The sequence below is a fragment of the Phacochoerus africanus genome, chromosome 1 (genome assembly GCF_016906955.1).
Source record: "Phacochoerus africanus isolate WHEZ1 chromosome 1, ROS_Pafr_v1, whole genome shotgun sequence".
NCBI lineage: Eukaryota > Metazoa > Chordata > Mammalia > Artiodactyla > Suidae > Phacochoerus > Phacochoerus africanus.
Genome location: NC_062544.1, coordinates 211,989,006 through 212,016,059, shown reverse-complemented (window position 1 = coordinate 212,016,059; position 27,054 = coordinate 211,989,006). Strand labels below are relative to the sequence as shown.

The 27,054-nt window shown below is 42.9% G+C and overlaps 1 protein-coding gene across 1 annotated transcript; it reads left to right on the top strand.

The window, feature by feature from the left end:
- The first annotated feature begins 929 nt into the window (after positions 1–929).
- LSG1 (large 60S subunit nuclear export GTPase 1) lies at positions 930–26,932 on the top strand. Its single transcript, XM_047789131.1, has 14 exons — positions 930–1,123; positions 2,953–3,079; positions 7,435–7,555; positions 7,985–8,071; positions 8,589–8,675; positions 13,423–13,483; positions 14,871–15,047; positions 19,995–20,390; positions 20,837–20,938; positions 21,088–21,231; positions 21,891–22,014; positions 23,324–23,403; positions 24,529–24,702; positions 26,457–26,932. Exons 1-14 carry the CDS (start codon positions 1,025–1,027, stop codon positions 26,634–26,636), a joined length of 1,959 nt encoding a protein of 652 aa, XP_047645087.1. The 5' UTR covers positions 930–1,024; the 3' UTR covers positions 26,637–26,932.
- Positions 26,933–27,054: the final 122 nt, after the last annotated feature.

Below are 27,054 nucleotides of genomic sequence, written 5' to 3'. Positions count from 1 at the left end.
TTGAGAAGAACTGGCTTCTAAAATTCTTGCTAACAGCCCTCGTTCTCCCCTTTCCCCGGGAATGAATAAAATAATGAAACTTGGGTTTGATGCCTGACTCCGAATATTTTCCCTGGCTTGCTAAGCTTCTTCGTCTCTGAGCATCACAACACTGAGGTAATTTTGATTGATGAGGATGGAACTAAAAGCCCAGCACCCACACATCTCTAACCGGACTTTTTATATTCTCATCATAGGGAAACCTAACGATAAAATGAGGAACAAAAGTCAGGCGGCAAAGAGTGGAACCCAGCCACAGTTTTCACTTTATTTTAATTTACAGGAAAATTTAAATACAATTCTAGGTTTAACTTTTAAACTTTTTTAAAAAGTTATTTGATAAAAGCATTCAGGTCAGATCCCTTTGGCTTTCCTTGCAACTTTGACAAGCTCTTTCCATTCTTAACTCCCATCCGGGCAGGGACTCTTCTCTCCAAATCGCGGTTCAGAAAAGCTAAGTAAACAAAAAGCTGTTTAGTTGCTGGGCGTGAAGGCGGCGAGGCCACACCTTAGAACACCGACCGAAATCTAGCGCCAGGAAGCAACGCCCCCTAGCGCAGCGGGGGGACTCTTCACCCGGGTCCCCTCCTCCTTTGACGAAACAGCCGGGAGGCGGGGCTCGTACCGCGAATATGAACGGCCGCTTTTTTCCACGTCTCCTAGTTTCGCACCGGACACTAAAGACCGACGCACAAACTTGGAAGGTACCATCCTTTTGATTTAATCAACTTATCAAAATATGAGATATTGGTAGGAATATACATAGAAATTTAAGTCCCAAGACCACTTTATATTCTTTTCTGTCATAGTGGTAAATGTGAGGCATATAAGTGGCAATTTGAGACAAATTATTCTGTTTCCCTTCAACTTCGGGCCTTAATTACTTGGGCTCGCTCATACATCACTTCCGGAGATCGCACACCTAAATACCGAAAAAACCAGGCGTGGGTCCGGCAAAGAAGATTGGCGTCCCGGCTGCGCTCTAATGGGTCGGAAGAGAGCGCCAGATGCTGGGTCCCTCGGCCGGGCCCTTATCCGTCAGCAAGTTCAGCGGAGCCGTAGCCATCGTCACACCGACGCCTGGGTAAGACGGACCCTGCCATCTTTTTTAGTCTTTCTGTCTAGTTATGAGAGTCTGAACCCTGCGAAGCTTGGCGTCAGAGGTCACAGTGTAATTTTCCAGAGGAAACGCCAAAATACTGTTTTGAAGGGTGAGTACTGTCGTCCTCCGGTAACTGCAGGTAAACGCCCCCCTCTGCCCCAGCGGCTACCAAAATGCGCAAATACTCAAGTCCCTTAGAATCGACCAGGCCGTGGTAGCTAGGCACAGGGACCAGAGGTGGCGTCTAGTGTGGTGAGGTTGGAGTGAGATCTTGAATAAGGTAAGAGTTTGGTTTTTGCCCTGTAAGCTTTGGAAGCCTGCACAGAAAAGTCGCAAAAACTGCTTTTTGTATTCATTTGTTCAAAGAATTGACCCTGCAAGAGCTGCTGGTTGGTGCCAGAAGTACAAAATAACTGCTTCGCCCCTTTTTTCCCTAGGGGCTTCACTCATAGATGAACGATCTATCTCCAAAATTTGTCGGGCTTAATAGTTCCCTGGGCCTGGGAACTATCATACTTTGGGGATCCTTGAAAACGGGATGAAGCTTGACTTGTGTTCGTCATCTTGGCATTCATTCTCCCACTTATTTGAGAACTCGCTAAGTTCTCAGTAAGAATCTTTGGGGAGTCAAAAGTGTCCCTAATTATCCACGTGCACATCACACTAACTTCCATCTGTAATCTGCAGAGTGAACAGCATACAGAGCTCATCAATATGCTCTGGATTTTAGCATATTTATGAGAGAGAGTTACTCTGGAGTTTATTTATTTTTGCTTGTTTTATTTTTTTGCTTTTTAGGGCTGCATCTGCAGCATATGGAGGTGCCCAGGCTAGGGGTCTAATCAGAGCTGCAGCTGCCAGGATCCAAGCCCCATCTGTGACCTACACCACAGCTCATGGCATCGCTGCATCCTTAACCCCCTGAGCAAAGCCAGGGAACGATCCACATCTTCGTGGACACTAGTCAGGTTCATTACCTCTTACCCATGCTGGGAACTTCTTGATTTTAGATTACGGATAATTTTAATTGATTTTGAAGCAACTTGTTAATGTACCATTTAAAAAGTAATGGGAAGACTCGATAATGAATTCTCATCCTTAGTTCCGGTTTTTGTTAGTTCCTTGGTCTTGGACAAACCACCTAACCTTTTAACCTTCAGTTTTTTCATTTCTTTGTACCTGTACAGAGCATATAGCTTAGGATGGTGTTTATCTTATCACACTGTGGTTTGTCTTTGGAATTCAGTTCAATGGGTGGAAAGTAGGCAGGTTTTTCCTGCAGAAGAGAATTAGAGAAAATTCCAGAGTGTATTGCATGTAATAAGGTAACTGTTTCAGGATTCTTTGGTTTCCATTTTACCATACTGAATGGTACACAATTGTATCACTAAGTGTATCACAGTATTTGGGTCACTGTATGAAATGTATTTCTTGCTGTGGGTCTCCGTCAAAAAAATTTAACTAACAGTGGCTGCCAGGACCAGAGAATACAAGTTCAGATTCTCATCTCTACCACTTACTAGCTTGCAACTATAGGCAAGTTATTTTATCGAATTTTATCCTGTTTCCTCATCTGTAGACTAGAGATAAAATTTATTGCAAGAGATTTTGAAAATGAAATGAGAAAATAAATGGAAAGTAACTATTATGAGGTAAGAAAGTACTCATTTAAATGTTAACTGTTAGTACTGACTCTCAGGGGGCTGACACCACCCTCAAGACCTAGAACAGTTCCTTGGGAGTATTATAGCCTTTGGATGTCAGGAGCAGAAGAGAGCAGCTGTATTTATCACCCTGTGTTTTATTCATAGTTGCACACAAGTGAACTCAATGATGGCTATGATTGGGGTCGTCTCAATCTTCAGTCAGTAACTGAACAGAGCTCCCTGGATGACTTCCTTGCAACTGCAGAACTTGCAGGAACAGAGTTTGTAGCTGGTAAGTTTTTTAATAGCTGAGGGCATAGGGCACATTTCTATTTTTACTGACTAGATAAAAAGAAGTCTACTTGGAAGTGTTTTGTGGATCCTACTAAACTCATAAAGGAGCTGTCTTTAATCCAAAGGCAGACATCCCAGGAACAGTGTGGAAAGGTCTAGTTGCACTCAACTGGGAAGTATGGAATGTGCCAAGTTTTAAAATATAGCCCTGAAGAACACTCCAGGGGAGTTCCCTGGTGGCCTCGAAATTTAGGATTCGGCATTGTCACTGCTGTGGCTCAGATTCAGTCCCTGGCCGGGGAGATTTTCTATGCCATGGGTGCTGCCAGAAAGAGGCCCCAGTCTTCATGTCATCCATCATCATATCAAGTTCAAGAACTCAGAATCTAAGGAAAGAGATCAGTCAACATTATACTAGACAAGACCAGCATTTTCCAGAAAATATTTTCTGATACCATTGTTAGAAGCAAAATCCTAGACCTGCTGCTGTTACTTAGGCAATTTGAATAGTATTTTACAGTACTTGTCAACATATGGTAGTAAATTTTTCCATGCATATGATTTGTTTTAGTCACTGCATTCCCTTATTGTTGTTTTGTTGTTTTGGTATGTGTCTTCTAAGCACTTAGAAAACTACTTGGCACAGAGGTAACATTATAAACGACTATTTCTATTTCACCTTTGTTTTTTCTTTTTGGCTGCCCCATGGCATATGGAGTTCCCAGGCCAGGGATCCAAGCCAAGCCACAGCTGTGGCAATAACCAATCCTTTTATCCACTGTGCCAGGCCGGGATCAAACCTGCATCCTGCTGCTACAGAGATGCCACTGATGCCATTGTGCCACAGCAGGAACTCCTATTATAAATGTTAGATGGTTAAGCAAATTCATTCATTTGTTCAAAATGCTTTTACTGAGCCCCAGCTACTCTCAGGAATTGTACTGACTACTTCAAGTATGGTGTTGAATAAGGCAAATTTTGTTTTTGCAAAATTTTGTTTTAGGTGCCTTAAAAGAAGTCTGTAGCAGAGAATGGTGTCATCAAAGATGGAGTTAGTGTTTGTCTCTATCTGAAGGAAAACTGGGACTTACTCCGGGGCTGAGTCTTAAATGATGAGTAGATGTTAGGACAGGTGAGATGACACAGGAAGTTATACACGCAGGCAGAGGACTCAAGCTAGGATCTGAGCAGCAGCCTACTTTGTTCAGAAAATGGTTAGAAGTTTCGCCTTGTTGGTATTTAAAGTACCTGGGGACAAGCTGTAAAGAACAAACACTGGGGAGGAGGGCAAGGGCCAGGTGCTGGGGAGAGTAAGGGCTTTTAAGGAGAGATGTAAGCAAGTATAAAACATTTTTTTAAAGATCACTGATGGGTTGGGGGAAGAAAGACCAGTTAGGAGACTGTTGCTCTAGTCCAGCGAGAGAATCAGGCCAGAACTGCCATAGGAGTTGTAGAATGGAGAAAAGAATAAGAACAATATTGTTAGTGGGCTATAATAAATCAGACTTTGGTGGAGGGGGTGCAGTGAGTGAGGAAGAGTAAGGAGCATCTTTTTGTTCGCTAATGAGCACCTTTAAATAGCTCCAGGATAGGGATTGGTGTTCAGACCACTGTAAGCATATTTAGAAGGTGGGGACTTTCAGCCCCACCACTGGCCAATGACTTGATCAGTCATGCCAACGTAAGGAAAATTTCCATAGCCTTTTAAAAATACAGAAAAATTCTTGAAGTTAATTTCATACCTTTTCTCCTGAAGAAGTAATAGAATTTTGTCTCAATTCTTTATGGCCTTCAGTTCGCACTTTCCTACTGGACACAGGGACAGGGATTCTTAACCTGAGGGCTGCAAGTTCAGCTGCCCTTCAGATTGCAGGCACAATTGTACGTGTGTGTGTGTGTGTGTGTGTGTGTGTGTGTGTGTGTGTGTGTGTATGTATACGTGTGTACAGGTAGTGCCTTTTTGGATAGTGTGATGGCCCATGGATTTTAAGCAGGTTCTCATGGGGAAAAGCTGACCTTACAAAGGAGAGCAAAACAATGAAAAATACTAAGTGCTCACTGGGAACTCTTTACTTTTAAAAGTTGGACACAGGCAGTACTCACTTATATTCAGCAAATAATCAAAAGGCGTGGGAGTTCCTGTCGTGGCGCAGTGGTTAACGAATCCGACTAGGAACCATGAGGTTGCAGGTTCAGTCCCTGCCCTTGCTCAGTGGGTTAAGGATCCGGTGTTGCCCTGAGCTGTGGTGTAGGTCGCAGACGTGGCTCGGATCCCACGTTGCTGTGGCTCTGGCGTAGGCTGATGGCTACAGCTCTGATTAGACCCCTAGTCTGGGAACCTCCATATGCCACGGCAGCGGCCCAAGAAATAGCAAAAAAGACCAAAAAAAAAAAAAAATCAAAAGGCGTGTGATACTGTGATATAATAAGAAGTACATTTATATTTGGTCTTCACGTCCAGTTCCTTGATTCAAGAGCTTCTAAAACCCTTGTAATTTCTTGAGTGAAGGGGTGAGAGGAGCATCTTTTGTTATTCATAATAAGTCCCTTTCAGCCTTACTTGAGTTTATGCTAATGAGGTGACTGATGGGGCCCTAGGTAACTTCTTGGGGGGGGGGGTGCTGGTTGCCACAGGAACCAGCCCTTTGATTAGAGGATTGGAACTTTCAAAAAACCACCCCCAAACTCTGGGGGTAGGAGACGTCCTGGAGATGGAGTTAATCACCGGTGGTCAGTGATTTAATCAATGGGGCCTGTGTAATTGGGCCTCTGTAAAAACCCACTCAGAGACTTAGCATCTGAAGTAGGGCAGTGTCTTGACAGTGTAAGAAAAGAATAGAATAGAATTGAATTGTGGGACACCCAGTTGGTGTCTGGAGAGTTGAAGAACTGGTTGTTGGTGTGGGAAAACCCACACATTCCATGACTCGTGTTGGTCATAAAAAGTTAAGAGACAGGCAGCTGCACTGGTGTGTGATTACCTCCAGCAGCACTCAGGCATCGCTACTGAAATGAGAATGGATACTCAGGTTTCTCTAAGGTTGGAGATTTGGGAGTGCTTGCAGTGGGCTAAGAAATTTGATGTCTGGTCAGAGTGATGGAGTGGATATGCCATGTGGCTTTTTACCCAAGTAGGGAAAGAAGTGAAGGTGAATAGAAGGGGATCAGGCAGCTAGAAGCATTTACAGAGGTTGGACTCCAGGTGACTGGACCACAGTACTGGTGATCTCATGAGAGAGGCAGACTTTGGTCTTTGCGTAAAGGTCAAAAGGAGCATTTTGGGAGTCCCTGCAGTGGTGCAGCAGGTTAAAGATCCGGTATAGGTCACAGCTGCAGCTCAGAGTGGATCCCTGGCCCAGGAACTCCTGTATGCCATGAGTGTGGCCAAAAAAATAAATAAAAGGAACATTGCTAAAGATGTCCTGTTATCTTTGAATAGGACCTCCCCTAGGCATTTTGGTAAGAAGCTTAGCTGGCTTCTCTGGTGCTTGTCTCAGTGGAATCACCTGCCCAGGAGACTAGGTGTCTGGGTGTGGTGCATTAGAGAAGCCTGGAGCAACTTGGGGGTGGGGTAGAGCCCTAGGGCAGATGTCACTGTAGTTCATACAGAGACTGAGTATTTTTTTACTCCTTTGGAGTCTTATATAGCTTAGTTATGGATGTTCATAAACATTTTATATAAATTATAGCATTTGTAGAAGTTCAGCAGTTCTAACAGGAGTGAGTCTCCTTGCTTCACTCCCATTGGCTTACAGTTATTCTCTACATGTAAAATGAGGAGATTAGTTATAATGAATGTTTATAATCCCTTCCCACTCTTACTGTTTCTGTTTCTGTGAAATACATTTAGCATGTGGAGTTTTATAAAATCAGTAATTAAATGTGGTTGAGGAGTTCCCATTGTGGCTCAGCGGAAACAAACTCGACTAGTATCTGTGAGAATGCCAGTTCGATCCCTGGCCTCGCTCAGTGGGTTAAAGGATCTGGCGTGGCCGTAAGCTTCCTTGTGGGTCGTGGACACAGCTCAGATCCTGAATTGCTATGGCTGCAGCTCCGATTCGACCCCTAGCCTGGGAACTTCCATATGTCACAGGTGTGACCTTAAAAAGCAAAAAAAAAAAGTGGTTGACCTTTTGAAAGTTTTAGTAAAAATCTTTCCTTATATTCTTTTTTTTTGGGGGGGGAAGAAAACTTCCTTTAGAAATTATAATTTATTGAAGGCTAGTAAAATCTATTCAAATCAAGAAAGCTTAAATTGTTTTACACGCTCATATTTTTAGTTTTCTAAGTATAGACTAACATTCACTCAATAATGCCTCTTAAGTAACAGTACTTTTTTTTTTCCTCTAACAGAGAAGCTTAATATTAAGTTTGTGCCTCCTGAAGCTAGAACCGGACTACTGTCTTTTGAGGAGAACCAGAGAATTAAAAAACTCCACGAAGAAAACAAACAGTTTTTGTGTATACCAAGGAGGTGAGTTGCATAAGAATAGGCATAGTAAGGAGTTCCCTTAGCGGTGCAGCAGAAATGAATCTGACTAGGAACCATGAAGTTGAGGGTTTGATCCTTGGCCTTGCTCAGTGGGTTAAGGATCTGGTGTTGCTGTGAGCTGTGGTGTAGGTTGCAAACACAGCTTGGATCTGATGTTGCTACGGCTGTGGCGAAGACCAGCAGCTGTAATTCCGATTGGACCCCCAGCCTGGGAACCTCCACATGCCGAGAGTATGGCCCTGAAAAGCACAAAAAAGAAAAACAAAAAAGGCATAACAAGGTTACTAAATATGAAGTTTTTTATTTGGTATTCACTTTTTTTCTGCTTTTCTCAGCAGTCATTATTAAATCCAAATATTGTTTTATTTTGATAACTCATGTAGAAGTTTTTTTCTTTTATGATTGTTTCAGACCAAAGTGGGACCAAAAAACTAGCCCAGAAGAACTCAAACAGGCAGAGAAAGACAACTTTCTAGAATGGAGGCGTCAGCTTGTCCGGTGAGTGTTAGTCTACACAAAGATTCTCCTTAAAATTCTGAGTTAGGCATTTTGGTGTTCTTGCATTGCTGTTTGCATTTTAAAGCCTTTATTCTTTTAAAAGGAAGATGGTAGATTTCATTTTATAAGTGCAAATTGTGTATGTGTAAACAGCATTGCTTTGTGCACGTGTCCTTGCACAAAGATAGCGAATTGATTGTTCTATTCCTGGCCTTTTCTCTTTTTCATACTCCTCTCTAGCCACTAGTCACCCTGGAGCTGATCCCTGCTCTCTGGAACATTCTTCCAGGAAGAGATGTCAGGGAGAAATGTCACTTTGTGTGCTAGATAAACCCTCAGAGCTTAAAAGGCTTAAATATAAAATTTGAATTTGATTTACATATTGACTAAGTAGAAAGTATGTAAAAATCATTTGATAGTTAATATTTGTGTCCTTACTTTTTAATACAATGACTTGAGACCTACTATTACAGTCTGGCAGAGATTTATTGTTATAAATGTCTCATTCTGAAACCAGATTGGAAGAGGAACAAAACCTGATATTGACTCCATTTGAAAGGAATTTGGACTTTTGGCGTCAGCTCTGGAGGGTGATTGAGAGAAGGTAGGTTACTGTTCTCTTTTTTTTATAAGGCTGATGTGGTGGTGGTGTTACCTTAGAGTCGGATGTTGTATATATGTGATTATGGGCCCAGAAGGGAGGACAGAATCCCTACCAAGAATTATTATAAAAATTGCAAGTATAATACTACATTTCTTTTAAAATTTGGGAGTTTTTTCCTTATTAAATACATTGATAAGCTTGTAAGAATGGTGGCTTTTCTGTGAGATGAGTCCTGAAGCATCCATAATTATTTCAGCAAATGTATATGAATTCCTATTGGTAGTATAGAAGGTGTCTGCTTGCAAAGAGAAAATATGTTATGGGGGAGGCCAAGCACCAGGGGCACACGGATGAAATGCAGCCCTTACACTAAGGTGACTCAGCTCCTAGTAAAATACAAAGTGGAGTGTGACTCCTACAGATAGAAGGGTGGCAGGCTGATTTAGAGCAGTTAATGAGATTAGGGGAAACTAAGGTGTGATCTCTTTTAGTTGGACTTTGATAAGTTGAGAATGGATGGAAGATTTTTGGTCTTCTCCATGTCCTGATTCTTAGAAGTTGATGAATCAGCTCTCCAATCTCACCTCTTTGTCGTAGCTAAAAGGTTTTTATTTTTATGAAAGAGTATATGAATTATTTATAAGGACTCTTTACATGAACCTTATATTTGGAATGATGTTTTTAACAAGGAGCCTATAGGTTATGGGCTTTTTTTTTCCTTTTTTTGGCCACACTCACAGCATGCAGAAGTTCCTGGGCCAGGGATCAAACCCAAGCCACAGCAGTGACAATGCCAAATCTGTAACCACTGGACCACCATATTTTTAAATCCATAAAATATCCCCAGTTAGAACATTAGGAAGCAGGACACTTTAACTGGCATTCTCAGGAAAGAATATTAGCACAGTTAGCATCATTACCAAAAAAAGGACTTGGATTAAATTTGTAGTTACTGACATTTCTTTTTAGGGTGAGGAAGATGTTCTGGAATTAGATAGTTGTGATGGTTGTGTAACTGTGGATATACTAAAAAACCTCTGAATTGTATACTTTTAAAAGGATGGATTTTATTTTTTTTAAAAAAAGATGGATTTTATGATATGTGAATTATATTTTTTTTAATAAAAAGTCATTTATGTGCCTCTCCTTGCAGCTTGCTCCCTCAGAGCATAGAGAGCTGTTGGCCTAGGATGTGAGGAGGTCAGAGTAGCAACGCAAATCTCTAAGCCTGAGAAAGGGGGGAGCTTGCTCCTGATTGCGGAGCTCTATGCAGACTTAAGTGGGGTTTGGGAAGACACAGTGTGATTCTCATGGGGACCAGAGTGAACTAATCTCTCTTTCAGTGCCTCATTAGCAGTTAGAGTGTGTACTGCTGAAAAGGTCTGGTTTTTTTTGGGGGGGGGGGGGGGGCGGGGGGCAGGGGGTTTCAGGGCCACTCCCATGCATGTGGAGATTCCCAGGCTAGGGGTCTAATCTGTGCTACAGCTGCCAGCCTATACCACAGCCACAGCAACACAGGAACCAAGCCGCATCTGCAGCCTACACCACAGCTCACGGCAATGCCAGATCCTTAACCCACTGAGCAAGGCCAGGGATGGAACCCGAACCTCAGTTCCTAGTTGGATGGGAACTCCAAAAATGTCTGTTTTCTTATTTCCAAAGAGAAATGCTAACAATGTGAAATACTGAAACCTCAACCTGGAGGGAATGCCCCTCTCTGCACACTTAAGTAATATATTTTTTTTAATTCCAGATTTTCTCCTACTTCCCTTATTGTCTGTCTCTTCTCTGCATTCCTTTTTTTCTGTTTATTCTGGTTTCTGACCTTTATGTGAGAGGCCTTCTGCAGATGTCAAGTGATACTTGTCTTTTCGTATTTAAGCATAAAATGTTACAAAGCTGACTGACAGGACTTTTGTTTGGGTGGAGTTTGCCAACTGTTTGAACTTCACTGTACAGTGACTAAGCAGGGATCAGTTTTATTTTGTTGAAATAGCCCAAGGTGTTAGTGTCTAGGGCTGTTTTCCCTAGGATCAGCCAGTTTTTTAAAGAGGAGCGATCTGCCAAGAATGGGGGCTAAAGGCCGTGGTGTAATACCAAGGGGCTGGGTGTGTTCACCGTTTGGGATGTAGGCTTATGTTTAATCCCCTCTTCAGTATGACACCTCTTTCCCACCTTCTCCTGTCCTTGAGGCCCCAGTTCTGGAGCATCTGAGGTTCATTTTCTCCAGTAACCCCTGGCCTTCTGCTCTTGGAGTACCCGGTTGAGGTGCTGTGGGTTGGAACGTGGCTGCCTGGCTGAATGGCACAGGGGGTGGACCTAATAGCTCCCTGTTCAACATTATTTCGGTCCGATACCTCACTCTTGCCCTTTCAAAAAACGGGATCTGATGCTCCTGATCGTGAGCTTTCCCAGAGCTCTGGGGCATAAATGGGCCTGCTTCTCATTGGGCTGACGTTTCTTAGTTGCTGTTCTTTCTTTCTCTTTTTCCTAATGCATTCCAGTCTTTACTTTCATTTTTTGTAGCTTTTGAGAGGGAACCATAGGTGTTCTTCCATGTTTAGCAAGAAGGCCCTTCCACCTGCAGCATGTGGAATTCCCAGGCTAGGGTTCAGATAACTGCCAGCCTATGCCATAGCCACAGCAACACAGGATCTGAGCCACTGGATCCTTCACCCACTGAGCGAGGCCAGGCATCGAACCTGCGTCCTCGTGGATACTAGTCAGATTCGTTTCCTCTACACCACAACAGGAACTCCCCTTTCCCTTGCTCTTTATACCCCTAATTAAGCAATTTGTCTCACCAGAGTGAGCCTTTATTTTTTGAAATTTCTAGCTTCAATTGTATTACAGCACCACTTGCTCTGTTACTTTTATCATGCAATATTTCTCTGTATTTTTATAAGAGAACATTTCTGACTCAAGGAATACTGTGTATATCACATGGAAGTGGATCTTATTTACATACAAATATCTATCAATAAAGTGACTACTGCTGTGCCTTTTAACAGGAAATATTTATTGATAGGATACAGAAGTACAGCAGATGTCCCCTGTTTGGTAACAGACTAGCTACGCCATCTGCCTCTTTAATTTCAGGAGCAGTTATTAGAAGAGATTTGATGTGTAACATGTCAGTGAAATACAAGAAACTGCCGAGGCACTGAGGCAGAGAGCTATGTTCCAGTAAGACAAGGCACTTCCATAGTGCAGCATCACCCTTGCCCTTCCCGGGACACAGCTGGCCCTTCACTCTGCATCCTAATGGAGCACACAAGGACTGCTGTCTTACCAGGTCTTTTCTTACTACTATGTCTAAACCAGCCATTCTTTCTTCATGTTTGGTGGGTGGACATAATATTTGTGGACCTTGTGGTTTTAGTTATTTATTTTTTTAGGGCCGCACCTGCAGCACATGGAAGTTCCCAGGCTAGGGGTCAGATCGAAGCTACAGCTGCCGACCTATGCCACGGCTTGCGGCAACACCCGACCCTTAACCCACTGAGCGAGTCCAGGGACCAAACCCACATCCTCATGGCTGCTAGTTGGGTTCTTAACCCACTGAGCCACACTGGGAACTCCTTGGATCCTGTAGTTTTAGTTCATTAGGCTTTGTCCATTTTTTGCAGTCATTTTTGCATTTACTGTTAAATCCGCGCAGTTTGAAAGCGGCAGATGCCATCTTGAAGAAGGACATGCTAGGACCCACTTAGCTAGAGAATGTAAAAGCAATTTGTCATAAATCAGTAAGTCTATGAGTTTCTTTGAGTCACAAGATTATGCTAGAAAGGAACTATTCTGAAGGAAGATGCACCTTGTCAAAAGCCCTGCCCTATATGCTAACCTTTATTCACTGTATTTCCTTGGTGTTCAGCATAGTTGGATAGGCATTACCTCAGGAAAGCTAACTAGGTATGGATTTGGGGGAGACTGCTGGAAGGTGGTAGTACCACTGCTTATTTCCTTCCAGGGCAGTCAGAGCTGCCTGTGAAGCATCCTTCCTCGCCACAGGGGATCCTGCGGAAGAAGCGAGGTGTTTATTCTCAGTGCTGGGCTGCTGAGGTCTCTACTGCATCTGGGAGGGACTGGAGGGCCTTGCTGTCAGTCACGGAGTTTTCAAATTGCTACATCTGCTTATAAGTGATGGAAGGAGTTGGACTCATTCCTGCTTCACTGTATCAGTTTCAGTGGATGTTTTGCTGTTCTGTATTTTTGCCATTGAAACACATTCTTGGAAATTGGCGGATGATAATTTGCTAGATACACACTTTCTCTTATCAGCCCTGGGTTTAAATAAGATAGAGGCTTTAATAGTGGCAGCTGTGAGCAGGTGCTATATTAGGGGTTTTTTTTGAGGCCTTAACAAGTGTAGACTAGGTACTGAGTATACAGTAGACCTCAACTTGGATTGAAACCTTTGAAATACCGTTGTCTCTCCAGGAGAATTTACTAGAAGATACAGTTAAAAGTGTTAGCAATAAAGCATCCTCAGAGCCTCTCTAGGCCGTCCGAAGAATAGGAGAATGTTTTGATTATGAGCATGGCTTCTGGTCCAGAGTGTCGAGTTCCTATTCCAGGTCCATCACTTAGTAGCTGGTGACCTTGAACAAGCCATTTAACTGTTCTAAGCTTCAGTTTCCTCATGTAAACTGGGACTAATTGTACCTTTTAAAAGTTAAGTATATCAGTGCCTCATATATGGAAAGTGTTTGCTGCGATCACTGTTTATCTTGCATTTGTTTTTCAGTGATATCGTAGTCCAGATAGTAGATGCTCGAAATCCACTCCTGTTTAGGTGTGAAGATTTGGTAAGTAAAGTGTGACATGATTCACGCTTAAGTCCTTGGGCAGCACCGGGACAGCACCCCGACAGTAATGGCTCTAGGCAGACCTTTTGAGCTCTCCTCTAGCTTTGTTTAATCAGGCATCCTGCTCCTTGCCAGATCAGGAGCTTGCATTGTGGGGCCCTTTAGACATGTTTTCTCTGCTCAGATAATTGTTTCCATCTGCAAGAAGCCACCAACACTTGAACTTTCTAGCTTTTGGTTAAAAAGCCACTCTGTTAATAGGCATTTACCAGTGTTTCTCATTTTTTAAGAGACCAGTCAGAATAGCATTTTGCTCACTTTAGCATTTGCCTGATCCCTTTCCTTATCCATCCAGGTTTTTTCTTCTCACACCATAGTTATTACCCTCGGTGGTATTTTACAAGTGAACTAAGTTTGTAAAACACCACAGGGGGTAGTAATTAAGGTGTGAGGATCACATGAAATAATGTTAACACAGGCTTTGATTTAATAAGACACTGAACGCACATAAAGTATTCCCATTTCTGTTCGAGGATTATAGTAGGAATAGTTCTGATTACTTTGAAATCCATCAGTGAATAATAAAAATCTTAGTGGGGAAACATTAATTCAGCTTTTGTACTTTTGGTGTATTTCTTAGTGGGGAGCTAAATACTTGGGAATTAATTTAATCACTGGGTCTTGTTTTCCTTTTGGACTTCAAAACTATTTTTTACATTAAAAGGTGAGATTATTGTTGGCTATCATCACTTGGCTTGAAAATAGTCCCCATTGGCTGACAGATCTACGAGTTATGTGGTTCTTTAACTTTGTTTAAAAGAAACAGTTTAGGGAGTTCCCGTCGTGGCTCAGAGGAAATGAATCTGACTAGGAACCATGAGGTTTTGGGTTCAATCCCTGGCCTCGCTCAGTTGGGTTAAGGATCCGGCGTTGTGGTGACCTGTGGTGTAGGTCGCAGACACAGCTTGGATCTGGTGTGGCTGTGGCTGTGGCGTAGGCCAGCAGCTACAGCTCTGATTTGACCCCTAGCCTGGGAACTTCCATATGTTGCGGATGCAGCCCTAAAAAGCCAAAAAAGAAAGAAAGAAAAGATTTAGCATTATTAAAGAGAGGTACTATATAATTTGAAGAAATAAGAACCTATAATACAGGGCAGGAGAGTATTTCTTTTGACCCTTTCCAGTTTTTTATGTGACGAGTATTTCAATATGTGACCTAACTTCAAAGCTTGCTGAAAAGATCCATAGAATGTACCGTGATTAAAAGTCTTTAGAAAAGATTTAAAACTGTGAGTAATAACCTTAAGTCAGAGCTGGACGTCTTCAATATTACTTGCCTGATTTTTTTTCCTTTTGGAGAGAGATCTAAATATCTTTGTCTGGCCTAGGAGTGTTATGTGAAGTCACTCGATGACAACAAGGAGAATGTCATTCTGATAAATAAGGCAGACTTACTGACGGCCGAGCAGCGGAGTGCCTGGGCCGAATTCTTCGAAAAGGAAAATGTGAAGGTCATTTTCTGGTCAGCTCTTGCGGAAGCCATTCAAGTGACTGGTGACTCTAAGGTAACCTGGGCAGTTTTTTCAGGGTGGGTTTCAGTTTCTGGTCAATGTGCTGTGTTTGTTTTTTCTTATCATGGATTCGTGGGGGTTTATTTTATTTTATTTTTTTCCATAAGTGCTGATAGGATGACTTATAGAAAAATGAGTCATAGGGTTGCTTTCTCTGGTTGTCAAATAGTCTGCTATCCCCAAGGCTCTATGTTACACACCAATATTAGCTATAATTCTTCATTTTTTTTTAATTTTAGGCGGACAATTATATATCAAGTTTAATAATGACCTTGTAATTGCTTTTAAGACAGAAACAACTAAATGTAGTAACTTCTCTGGATTTGATTAGATCTTTTATTTTATTGAAGTATAGTTGATTTACAATGCTATGGTATTTCTTTTTGGTGTACAGCATAGTGATTCAGTTATACATACATATATATACACACATTCTTTTCCATTGTGGTTTATCCTAGAGCACTGAATAAAGTTCTCTGTGCTCTACAGTAGGACCTTGCTGTTTATCCCCTCTAGAATCTCCTTTTTTTTTCTTGGTCCTTTTAGGGCCACACCTACAGCATAATGGAGGTTCCCAGGCTAGGGATCAAATAGGAGCTGCCACTGCCAGCCTACACCACAGCCACAGCCACGCGGGATCCGAGCTGCATCTGCGACCTACACCACAGCTAACGGCAATGCCAGATCCTTAACCCACTGAGCAAGGCCAGGGACTGAACCCAAGTCCTCGTGGACCCTAGTCGGGTTCATGAACCACTGAGCCACAATAGGAACTCCTGGAATCTCTTTTGACTTTGTTTTGGAAACAAAGAAATAAAATAATCCTAATTAAGATATAGCTTGTTATTTTCTCTATCTCTTAACCCACTTTTTTTTTTGTCTTTTGTCTTTTTGGTTGTTGCTGTTGTTGTTGTTGTTGCTATTTCTTGGGCCGCTCCCACGGCATATGGAGGTTCCCAGGCCAGGGGCCAAATCGGAGCTGTAGCCACGGGCCTACGCCAGAGCCACAGCAACGCGGGATCCGAGCCACGTCTGCAACCTACACCACAGCTTACGGCAACGCCAGATCGTTAACCCACTGAGCAAGGGCAGGGACCGAACCCGCAACCTCATGGTTCCTAGTCGGATTCGTTAACCACTGTGCCACAACGGGAACTCCTCTTAACCCACATTTTACAGAAATAGTTTGAGGGTTAATTTCAAGTAAAAATTAACAATAACCAACTATGAAAAAAATTAGTAATAGAATGTTAGAGCTGAAAGAGAGGTAAAGTAATATCTAATATCTTTTCCTATTCACCTCCTTTCCTTTTGTTTCTGTTTATCAGCCATTAATTGACTGGTGTGCCGAGCTTGGTCTATGAATTTAGCCATCCCCTTGGTGAGCTCACGAGTTAGTGAGATCTAACTCTGGGAAGAAGACTCTCTGACTGCTCTAAATGGCAGAGACCAGGTGTCTCATTCCTTCTGTCTCTGGGGGAGAACGTCCACTGAAACTAAGCTTCCCCAGCTTTGGTCTCAGGCCTTTTCCTTTGTCCCCATGTTCTCTCTTCTGCAGAGGTTGCGTTTTGTGTGTGTGTGTTTTTGTCTTTTTAGGGCCTCACCTGTGGCATATGGAGGTTCCCAGGCTAGGGGTCTAATTGGAGCTATAGCCGCCGGCCTACGCCAGAACCATGGCAATGCGGGATCCAAGCTGCATCTGTGACCTACACCACAGCTCAGGGCAACACCGGATCCTTAACCCATTGAGAGAGGCCAGAGATCAAACCTGCAACCTCATGGTTCCTAGTTGGATTCGTTTCTGCTGCGCCATGACAGGAGCTGCAGAAGTTGCGTTTTTTGCTTTCCCATTCCTCATAGAACATAGTCTCTGGAGCACTCACTGCCCAGAGTGCGAGGCTGCCTGTGTCAGGATAACCCTTGAAATGGGTGGCAGCTGATTGAGTACATTATTCCAGGTGTGGTTTGCCCAGGGCATGTGCTCTGATTTCTTGTGATCAGGATACTCCCAGTAATACAGAGTTTTTGTTAATTCACCCCTTTCAAAGGAGCTTATGCTCTTGGCTCATTGAATCTGTGAACAACCTCACCCTCAGATAATTAAAAGAAGACTTCTAAGGAGATCGTCCAATCTTACATGTGAGGAATGTTTTTCATTTTGTTTTTAGTTCAGCATAGGACAGTACTATTCCTCTTAACTGTCAGTGATTTGGGAACTGGGTAGAGTTCATTTTGAATATGCCATTTGCTTTTCTCTTCTTCTAGCTGTGAACCATCTGCACATTTCATGTTTGCCTTTCTATACGTTCTTTCCAGCATTGATAACATGGAGTAGATTGGGGCCAAGGCTAGAACTCCATGAGCTTACGTGGACGTACCAAGCACTCAGTACCAAGCATTTTAATATGATGAATACAGATGTATTTGAAAGGATGTAACAATAATTATTCCGATAGTACGGTTGTTAGTAAAAAAAAAAACTAACCCATAGGGAACTTACTCTGAGTACCTTCTATGTTTCATTCATTTTGTCTTTTCCATAATGAGTATGAGTGCCTGTTATCCTCAGGCAGCCCGGCTTCATAGCTTGTCCTTTTCACCATTACTTGTTGCAAATCTCTCCTGGAGGTCAATGTCTTGGTGAAGTTTTTTAATGTTTTTCACTAGATATCACTCAGCCCTCATGCACTAACCCCGTAACCATCAAAAATGGGAAATGTAGTGGCTGCATTTGCAGCATTCCCTGAACTGTCAGCCCAGTACTAGATTCCAAAAGCAAGTGGAATTTGTTTGCATGATCTGCTCATGGGAAACTGTAGCTGCCTCCGTTGCTGACCAGCTCACCAGCTAACTTGTTTCACTGTCAGACTCTGGGTTAACAGTATATGGTTTGTGAAAGCTATTCACTCTTCCTTTTTAAAAACTGAACCCCTTTTATTCCTCCCAAATCTCGTGCAATCCCCGTTATTCATGATTTCTCAAGTCGAGATACCAGCTACTCTTGTGGTGTCACATCTGTCATCACAGCTGTCATTTGAGTATCAAACATGAACTTGTTAAAAATAGATATTCAGTGTTTTCTCACTTATCTGAAGTTTGGTTCTTCCTCTACAGTTGTGTAAGCATTCTTATTTTTAAAAACAGAACTTTTTTTTTTTTAATTGAGTACCTTGGTTTTCTCTTGGTCATATGTTAAATTGCGCTGTATTCCCCAAAAAATTGACTTTTCCCTTTTTATTTTGACTTTATCTTGGAAAGTCCTTTGGTTGCCTTTTACCATTTTTCCTGAACCTAAGCCATGCCCAGCCTTAGTTTTCCTAACACACATCTATGTTCAGTTCATGTTCTTGTGTTCTGCCCCATATTTTTAAATGATTCAGAAGAGCACACCACTTTGTGCTTCTTTATACTCATTGTTCATTTATCATAGAAATTCCTGGAGTTTCCATTGTGGCTCAGTGGGTTAAGGATCTGGCATTGCTATGAGCTGTGGTGTAGGTCAAAGAACTGGCTCAGATCCCACATTGTTGTGGCTGTGGTGTAGGCCGGCAGCTGCAACTCCAATTCAGCCCCTAGCCCAGAAATTTCTATAAGCTGTAGGTGCGGCCCTAAAAAGCAAAAAAAAGAAAAGAAAGGAAGAAAAGAAATTGCTTCCAATTCCATGTTTCTGTTTGAGTTGCTGGGCATGACAATGAAATCATACCTTTTTTCCATGACATTTTTTTTAAATATCTCTTTCCTAAAATATAGAATACCTGTTTAACTGAATTCATCATGTCCTCTTCTGTGGTGGCTATTCATTCTAACACTAGATTATTTGAAAGTGATAGAAGGTTTGCATCACTTCTGAATTCCAACCAGTTCACACTTGTTGATACAAATTGGTAATACTCTAAATTGCCTTATTTCTGCTTCGTTATCAGTAGGAATTCAGAAGGATTAACACACCCATGAATTATAAATGATTTTTTACCTTTCTGCTTCCAAAGGAAATCATTGGTTGGTGAATAATTTCTACACACAGAATTGAGTTTTGTTGCCCTCACATTTCACACACAGGGAGCTATGCTCCAAGGTGCTATGATTTGTTAAAGGCAGTTATAGGTGTCCTCTTGCGGTACAATGCATTAACGATCCAGCATTATCACTGCTGTGATGCAAGTTCAGTCCCTGGCCCGGGAAGTTCCACGTGCCACAGATGTAGCCAAAAAGAAAAAGACAACAATGAAAACGGAAGTGAAAGCAATAAATAATACTTTATAATATTTCTTAAAAGACAGTTATATAAAAGGATAGCAGTTTCTCTCACTATAGAACCACTGTCCTTGAAAACACAAAGGTAAAATGAAGCTCTTTACATATTATGCCCCTCTTGCTTTGTGCAGAGAAGAGAATGGTAAATGTTTTATTGTTAATGAAAAATGCTTTGTTTTATTCTACAACCCATTACAAAATAATGTACTGCCAAGGAATTTGGCTCGACAAAGACTTTTCGAAGCCTTTCTTTTAATAGATGAAAGAATTATCTATTAGAAAAGTAATGCAGGAGTTCCCTTGTGGCTCAGTGGGTTAAGGATCCAGCATCATTACAGTGGCTGGGTTCGCTGCTGTGGCATGGGTTCAGTCCCTGGCCAGAGAAATTCCACATGCCGCAGGCATAGCCAGAAAAAAAAAAGAAGCACACATGTTCTTTGTACAAAGTTCAAATAATACAAAAATGTACAAAGGGAAGGTCCACCTTCCAGAGTCACCGCTGTTGAAAATTTGGTTGTGTCCTCGAGTTGAAAGGCTTGTGTCATCTCTTCCCTCTATTCACCTTTTCTGTTCTCATTCATAACCTTCTCTTGTCTTCTGTTCATCTTAGATAACCGACCTTGAGCAGAGTGAGGGGTCTAGTTGTTACACACTACTGACCTGTTGTGGTTTCTCTTATTTCATCAGGCAGAAGTGAATGGAGACCCTGGAGAAGCCGTCACAACTGAGGTTGAAAACTCCAGCTGCGACAAGGCTGAACTTCCACACGGTGAGACTGAACACCTTCCGTGTAGTGAAGCTGCCAGCAGTGACGAAGGTGACAGTGAGTATGAGGACTGTCGGGAGGAGGAGGAAGACTGGCAGACGTGTTCAGAAGAGGGCAGCGACCCGGACGAGGAGGCCCGTGGCCAGGACTGGAAGGAAAGCTGTGCTGTAGATTCTGAGGCCCAAGAAAGGAAAACCCTGCAGAAGAGGCAGATACACAATTTTAGCCACCTGGTATCCAAACAAGAATTATTGGAGATCTTTAAGCAGCTACACTCTGGAAAGAAGGTGAAGGATGGACAGCTGACTGTTGGGCTGGTAAGGTGACCTATGTGACAGGACTGTTACATGAGGGTCTGTATTCCCCCTTCTTTGGTAGCTGCACTGGAGCCCCAGAGACCAGTCAGTGACATTTGGGCATCATAGGGAACATTGAGGCCCTCCTGTAGCCCACAGGCATCGTGGCAGCAGGCTGTGTGACGGGCAGGGATGACTCAGAGAAATTTTCCCAAGGCTTATATTGGTTACACCCCCTTTCTGTTAATTGTCTTCTACAGTCTGGTCCCAGTTCCTCCCTAACCTGTCACGTGACTTACAAGAGCTCCTAGGATGAGAGCTCATAAGGTTGCCTTCAGGCCTCTGGCCCAGTGTTCTTACCTTTAGACAGGCTTTGTAGATAAGGTGGGCTTTGTCGATATGGCAGGCTTTTGGCGTCCTGGATCCTTGCCGCTTTCTACTGTAGACGCTCCTTCGGTCTCTTCTAGGTGGGCTACCCAAACGTTGGTAAGAGTTCAACGATCAACACCATCATGGGCAACAAGAAAGTATCTGTGTCTGCCACACCTGGCCACACCAAGCATTTTCAGGTATTTCACAGCATCGGCCTCTGTGCTTCCTTCTCAGCCCATTCCTCCCTGTGGGTGTTTTCTGAAGTTCTTTGCCACTTGTGTGCCGCTCGCTCTTCTTCCCCTTCCTGTGCTGCATGCCCTGCATGGACCTCTTACTTGTCTTTCAGACTCTCTATGTGGAACCTGACCTGTGCTTATGTGACTGCCCCGGCCTGGTGATGCCATCCTTTGTCTCTACCAAAGCCGAGATGATCTGCAGTGGGATCCTCCCGATTGACCAGATGAGAGATCACGTCCCAGCCATATCACTAATATCCTTTGTGCTGCGCCACAATGTGGTTGTTACCTGTGTATTAGAGCTTAAGAAAAAATCTGGGTAATAGACAGGAGAGGAAAAAATAATCACTCCTTACATAGGTGAAACAGACGGCGCTTTATCTCCGAATTAGGATCATCTCACAAACCTGCAGTGTATTCAGGTAAAAATGTGTCATCCTCAAGGTCTGTTTCAGAGGAAGTGATGATTGGGGTATAAGGCTTTGTTTAAAAGAGGGGGGTAGGAGTTCCCGTCATGGCTCAGTGATTGAAGAATCCAACTAGGAACGATGGGGTTGTGGGTTCAATCCCTGGCCTCACTCAGTGGGTTAGGGATCCGGTGTTGCCATGAGCTGTGGTGTAGGTTGCAGATGAGGCTCGGGTCCCGCGTTGCTGTGTCTATGGTGTAAGACAGCAGGCGGCTACAGCTCCGATTCGACCCCTAGCCTGGGAACCTCCATATGCCGCAGGAGCGGCCCAAGAAATCACAAAAAGACAAAAAAAGAGAGAGAGGGGAGAAGTCTTTTTAAGTTAATGAATAATCATGCTTCTCCTTTGGGGAGGAGAAAAGGTTGCATTCTTAGAAGCATGTATCAGATGCCATGGGGAAGAGGAGGGGGTCCCTTCAAAGGAACGGAGTCCTTGACAAGCTTACGTTTGCCAGAATATTCCAAGACGCGTTTTAGAAGCTACGTACGGCATTGACATCATAAAGCCTAGAGAGGATGAAGATCCCCATCGACCGCCAACATCAGAAGAATTCTTGACAGCTTATGGATGTGAGTTGTGATTTATTTTAAAAACATGAACAAAAAATAACAAGAGAGTTATTGAGAGAAGTACCCGGCAAGAATACGGATTCAGAATTTTTCCTTAGCATTTATCATGTCATTTTCCAGCATTGATATTTTTGTTGTCCCCTTGGTCTTGCCCACAAAGCGGCCTCCAGGTAGCTGGCTCAGTGGTGGTTTCAAGGCCCAACAGTGAAGAAGGGAGAGCCAGCTGCTGCCCAAGTGATACTTTATTTCAGTGTTAAGTGCTTTTTACAGTTAGAGGAGGAGATGCTCTGAATCCTTTGCCTCTTCCCCAGATCTTCATCGTAGAAACGAATGCCTGGAAGGCACATCTTCCGTGCTCTCCTGGGCTCAGGGCCCTTCCATAGGAGGCCTGGGACCCAAGTGTAGACACAGGGGTTCTGATCTAAGGCTATGTTGGCTTCTTCTGGAGTCTTCTTCCAAAAGGATATTGGGAAGAAATTGAATATGCATATCAGAGCCGGGTAGGAGAGTTGAGGGGAGAATGACAGGAAAGCCCTGAGAGACTGGGGAAGACTGGAGCTTGGTTCCCCTTCCATCAGTCCCTTGTTTTTGTTTGTTTGTTTTGCTTTTTTGTCCCTCTTAGTTTGGTTGGGTTTGGTGTTATATTTGGGGAAAACTGTTTTCCTATAATGCCTTTGTTTAAAAAAGAGAAAACTTTGGATTTTTCATCTTCCTAAATGTATTTTTGTGTGTACTGTTACCTAGAATTTCAAACTATTTACTTCTAATCTGAAAGAACCAACATGCAGCTAGTACAGGAAGGGGCTGAATTTTGAACCTGTCCAAGCCCATGTTCTTACCCACTGTGCTCTGCTCCTCCCTTCTAATCGAGTTAGTATCAAAGGGATCTTTGTTGTATGTTTGGGAAACTGAAAAAAAAAAAAGGTGTAGGTAAATCATTAAGCAATTGCTCTGTCACTTGTGGTTTTGCTAATAATATTGACAATATACACTGCACTCTGCAAGTAGCCTCCTTGAATCAATATTTAAAATCAAGAGATGGAAGAAATAACTGGAGTAGAGACGGGTTGCCTGTCACAGTGTGATGCTAGGTAGTTGTCAAACATTCAGATATAGCAGTATAGTGTCTTCTCCTGGATTATCTGATTTTGTAATGCTAACCAAAATAATTTCTACATCATTAGTTGATTTTTTTTTAAGGTAGAGTAAGAATGCACAGTGTAGTAACAGAAAAGACTAAACTTCTATCACCTCAGTTATTTGTTGCGATGTCTTCTAACCTAGGTTTTGCAAAATTCCTTTCTCACAGACATGCGAGGATTCATGACCGCACATGGACAGCCAGACCAACCTCGATCTGCACGGTACATCTTGAAGGATTATGTCAATGTGAGTCACCCCTCCTTGTTTCTCCTGAATAAGTCAGTCTTCTTTCTCCACAACCTGTGTTTAGGGTGATGGCAACCAGCTGAGTTATTATGGAGATATTTTCTCATTGATTTGTTATAACTGGAGTTAGAGTCTCTTTTCTTTTGATGGATTTGGTTGTGAGAATTTCCTTTTATCCCCGCCTCATGTCAATACGTCATCATCAGAGCATGGAAATAAAAGAGAACAGCCATTGTCTCTTTTCTCTCTCTCTCTCTCTTCATTTTAATTTAGGAAGAAAATGGTTCATAGAATATTTATATGGATAAATGAGTCATTTACCATTTGTAAAGCTGGAGAATGGGCAAGATGAGTTAAAAAAAACCAGTTTGGAGTTCCCACTGTGGCTCATGGAAACAAACCCAACTAGTATCCATGAGGAAGTGGGTTCGATCCCTGGCCTCACTCATTGGGTTGGCGATCTGGCATTGCCACGAGCTGTGGTATAGGTCGTAGACCCGGCTCAGATCTGGTGTTGCTGTGGCTATGGTGTAGACTGGCAGCTGCAGCTTGATTTGACCCCTAGCCTCAGAACTTCTGTATGCCATATGCCCCCTCACTCCCCCAAAAAAAAGTTTTTAGCGTGTTTATGATGGAAAGAGATAGATTTGCACCCTGTGGACCACTGTGGCAGGCCCAGTGAGTACAGCCACACTGTCCAACTGTGTCCTGGCTTTTTTTTGTTTGTTTGTTTTTTGGCCAAACCTCTGGCATGTGGAAGTTCCCAGGCCAGGATTCGAACCCTCTGAACCCGTGCCCCAGCCCACGGCTTTTGTTTTGGGAAATGTTCTTTTCAAGTATAATCCTATCCATGTACTGAAGCATACGTTAAATAAGGTAAGGGGGGGGCACAGAGAAGAAAGATTGCATTCTAGTGTGGGGCTGTGGGAAGAGCCAGGCCTCTAGAACACCAAGGACCATCATCCAGGTATTAGGACTCTTTGGTTACAGTTGACCAAAAATTCAATTCACTGAGCTTAATCGGAAGGCAGAAAGGTCCATGAGAGTGTGCCCCGTGGAGAGCCCTCTGGACTTCACACACCTGGCCCTGAGGATGCGCCGTTACCATTTGTGTTGTCTTTGCAGGGCAAACTCCTATACTGTCACCCTCCTCCTGGGAGAGATCCTGTGACCTTTCAGCATCAATACCAGCGACTCCTAGAGAACAGAAGGAATGGTGGGGAAGTAAAAATGCCACCAGGCAGAAATAAAAAAGCAAATCAGATTGAAAACGTAGTGGACAAAACTTTTTTCCATCAAGTAAGTTTTAAAGTTTTTCGTGCACTTTTGATCCAAGACATTTTGTCTAACAGCTTTATTGAAATCCCATTCACATACCATAAAATTCACCTTTTTAAATTTCGGTAGTTTATAGTATATTCAGAGTTGGGTAACCATAACCATTATCTAATTTTAGAACATTTTTATCATTCCAGAAAGACTGTACCCTTTAGCATTCATTCTGCATTCCCCTCTCCCCCCAGCCCCTGCCAACCACTAATCTACCTTCTCTATGTAGATTTGTCTATTCGTATAAATAGAGTCATCCAGTATATAGTCCCTTGTGACTGGCTTCTTTAACTTAGACGAATGGCTTTAAGGTTCATCCATGTATCAGTATTTTATTTTATTCTTTTGTATTGCCAATTAATGTCCCAATGAGTGGCTAGACTACATTTTGTTTATCTGTCTATCAGTTGGTGTACACTTGGGTCGTTTCCACTTTTTGCCAGTTATGAATAATGCTACTGTGAACATTCATGTGTGGGTTTTCATGTGGACATATACTTCATTTCTCTTAGGTATATACTTAGAAGTGAGATTGCTGGGTCTCGTGGGAACTCCATGTTAAGTTTGGTTGAGTACTGCCAAACTTTCCAATAGCGGCTGCACCATAGTACACCCCCACCAGCAGTGTTTGAGGGTTCTAATTTCTCTGCATTCTTGACAAGCTATAGAAAAGACGTGATATTTAAGCTGGACTTTGAGGAGCAAATAAAAATGTGTCCTTTGGGAGTTCCTGTCATGGCTCAGTGGTTAACGAGTCCGACTAAGAACCATGAGGTTGCGGGTTTGATCCCTGGCCTTGCCCAGTGGGTTAAGGATCCGGCGTTGCTGTGAGCTATGGTGTAGGTCGCAGACGCAGCTTGGATCCCGTGTTGCTGTGGCTCTGGTGTAGGCCGGTGGCTACAGCTTCAATTAGACACCTAGCCTGGGAACTTCCATATGCCATGGGAGCAGCCCTAGAAAAGGCAAAAAGACCAAAAAAAAAAAAAGTGTCCCTTGGATGAAATGGTGAAGGCCAACTTTCCAGGCAAGAGTAGCATAGACAAAGGCAAAAAGATACGGGAGTTTGGGGTTTTCCAGTAAAGGGCCCATGATATAAGTCCTTATATTCCATATACGGGAACATGAACTTGATTCCCCAGGCTACAGCAGGCCGTCAGAGATCAGTGAGGACAGGACTAGAGAGGTGCAGATTAGAGAGCTCTGCTGGAGGTGTGGACACTGGATTCAAGTAGTCCTGAGTGTCTCAGGAAGGCTGATGAATACCTCCCGTGAGAGCAGGAGGGATGGAAAAGACGGGAAGGGTATGCAAAGTTCTAGGGACTGGAATCCACAGACTTAGAGCCTGACGTTATGTGACAGATGAGGAAGGCAGCATGTTCTATCTTCACGCTGGGCAGATTCTGAACCACTAGCAGAAAAGAATGGAGAGTCAGCTCTTAACTAACTAACTGTGGGTTGTGACAGATTGAATTTTGATATCAAGAGAGAATTCCAGAAAAAAAGTTGGTATTACCAGTCTAGTTATACATGGTATTTGAAGCTATGGGACTAAACAAAGTTGAGGACAAGGAAAATGAATTGAAGACAAAAACTGAGTAACTTGTCATTTAAGGAATGGGGAGAAGGAGAACCAGTGAGAGATAGAAGTCCACTATCTTGGATCTTCCATAATCCTCCAAAGGAGACTGCTGACAATGCAAATAATATTTTCTTTTATTTCCTAGGAAAATGTAAGAGCTTTGACCAAAGGAGTCCAGGCTGTAATGGGCTACAAGCCTGGGAGTGGCCTGGTGATGGCAGCAACTGTGAGCTCTGAGAGGGGGGCTGGGAAGCCTTGGAAAAAACATGGCAACAGAAATAAAAAAGAGAAAAGTCGTAGACTCTATAAGCACCTGGATACATGAACTTGGGCTTCAGCTGGATGGCATCTGCACTGTGCATCCATGGTGCTATAGGGCGGGCCCTGCCCTTGTGATGCACAAGCACATCTGGCAGCCAGTTCAAGACGGAGGGACTCCTCAGAGCACCAGCTCCGACTAGCAAAGTCATCTCGGAGCCCCAGAAACCTGCTTCTGAAGAAGGCTGAATCTAAGATGAATGAATGATGTGTATTTACTTGTGTAAGCCCATACACAAATGCATAGTAATTTGTAACTTGGGGGTTTTTTTTGAAAAAATATTAAAATTAAATTGCCACTTAGACTTTTTATTGGTTCATGTACATACACTGCTGTTTGGACATTTGACTTTCTTTAAACAATTTTTTTTTTTTTGTCTTTTCCAGGGCCACACCCGCAGCATATGGAGGTTCCCAGGCTAGGG

Bases quoted from the DNA above. Each gene is read 5' to 3' on its own strand.
- LSG1 (XM_047789131.1), top strand. From the start codon at position 1,025: ATGGGTCGGAAGAGAGCGCCAGATGCTGGGTCCCTCGGCCGGGCCCTT. The intron at 15,048-19,994 runs GTAACCTGGGCA...TTATTTCATCAG, and splicing joins AAGTGACTGGTGACTCTAAG to GCAGAAGTGAATGGAGACCC. The intron at 24,703-26,456 runs GTAAGTTTTAAA...TTTATTTCCTAG, and splicing joins ACAAAACTTTTTTCCATCAA to GAAAATGTAAGAGCTTTGAC.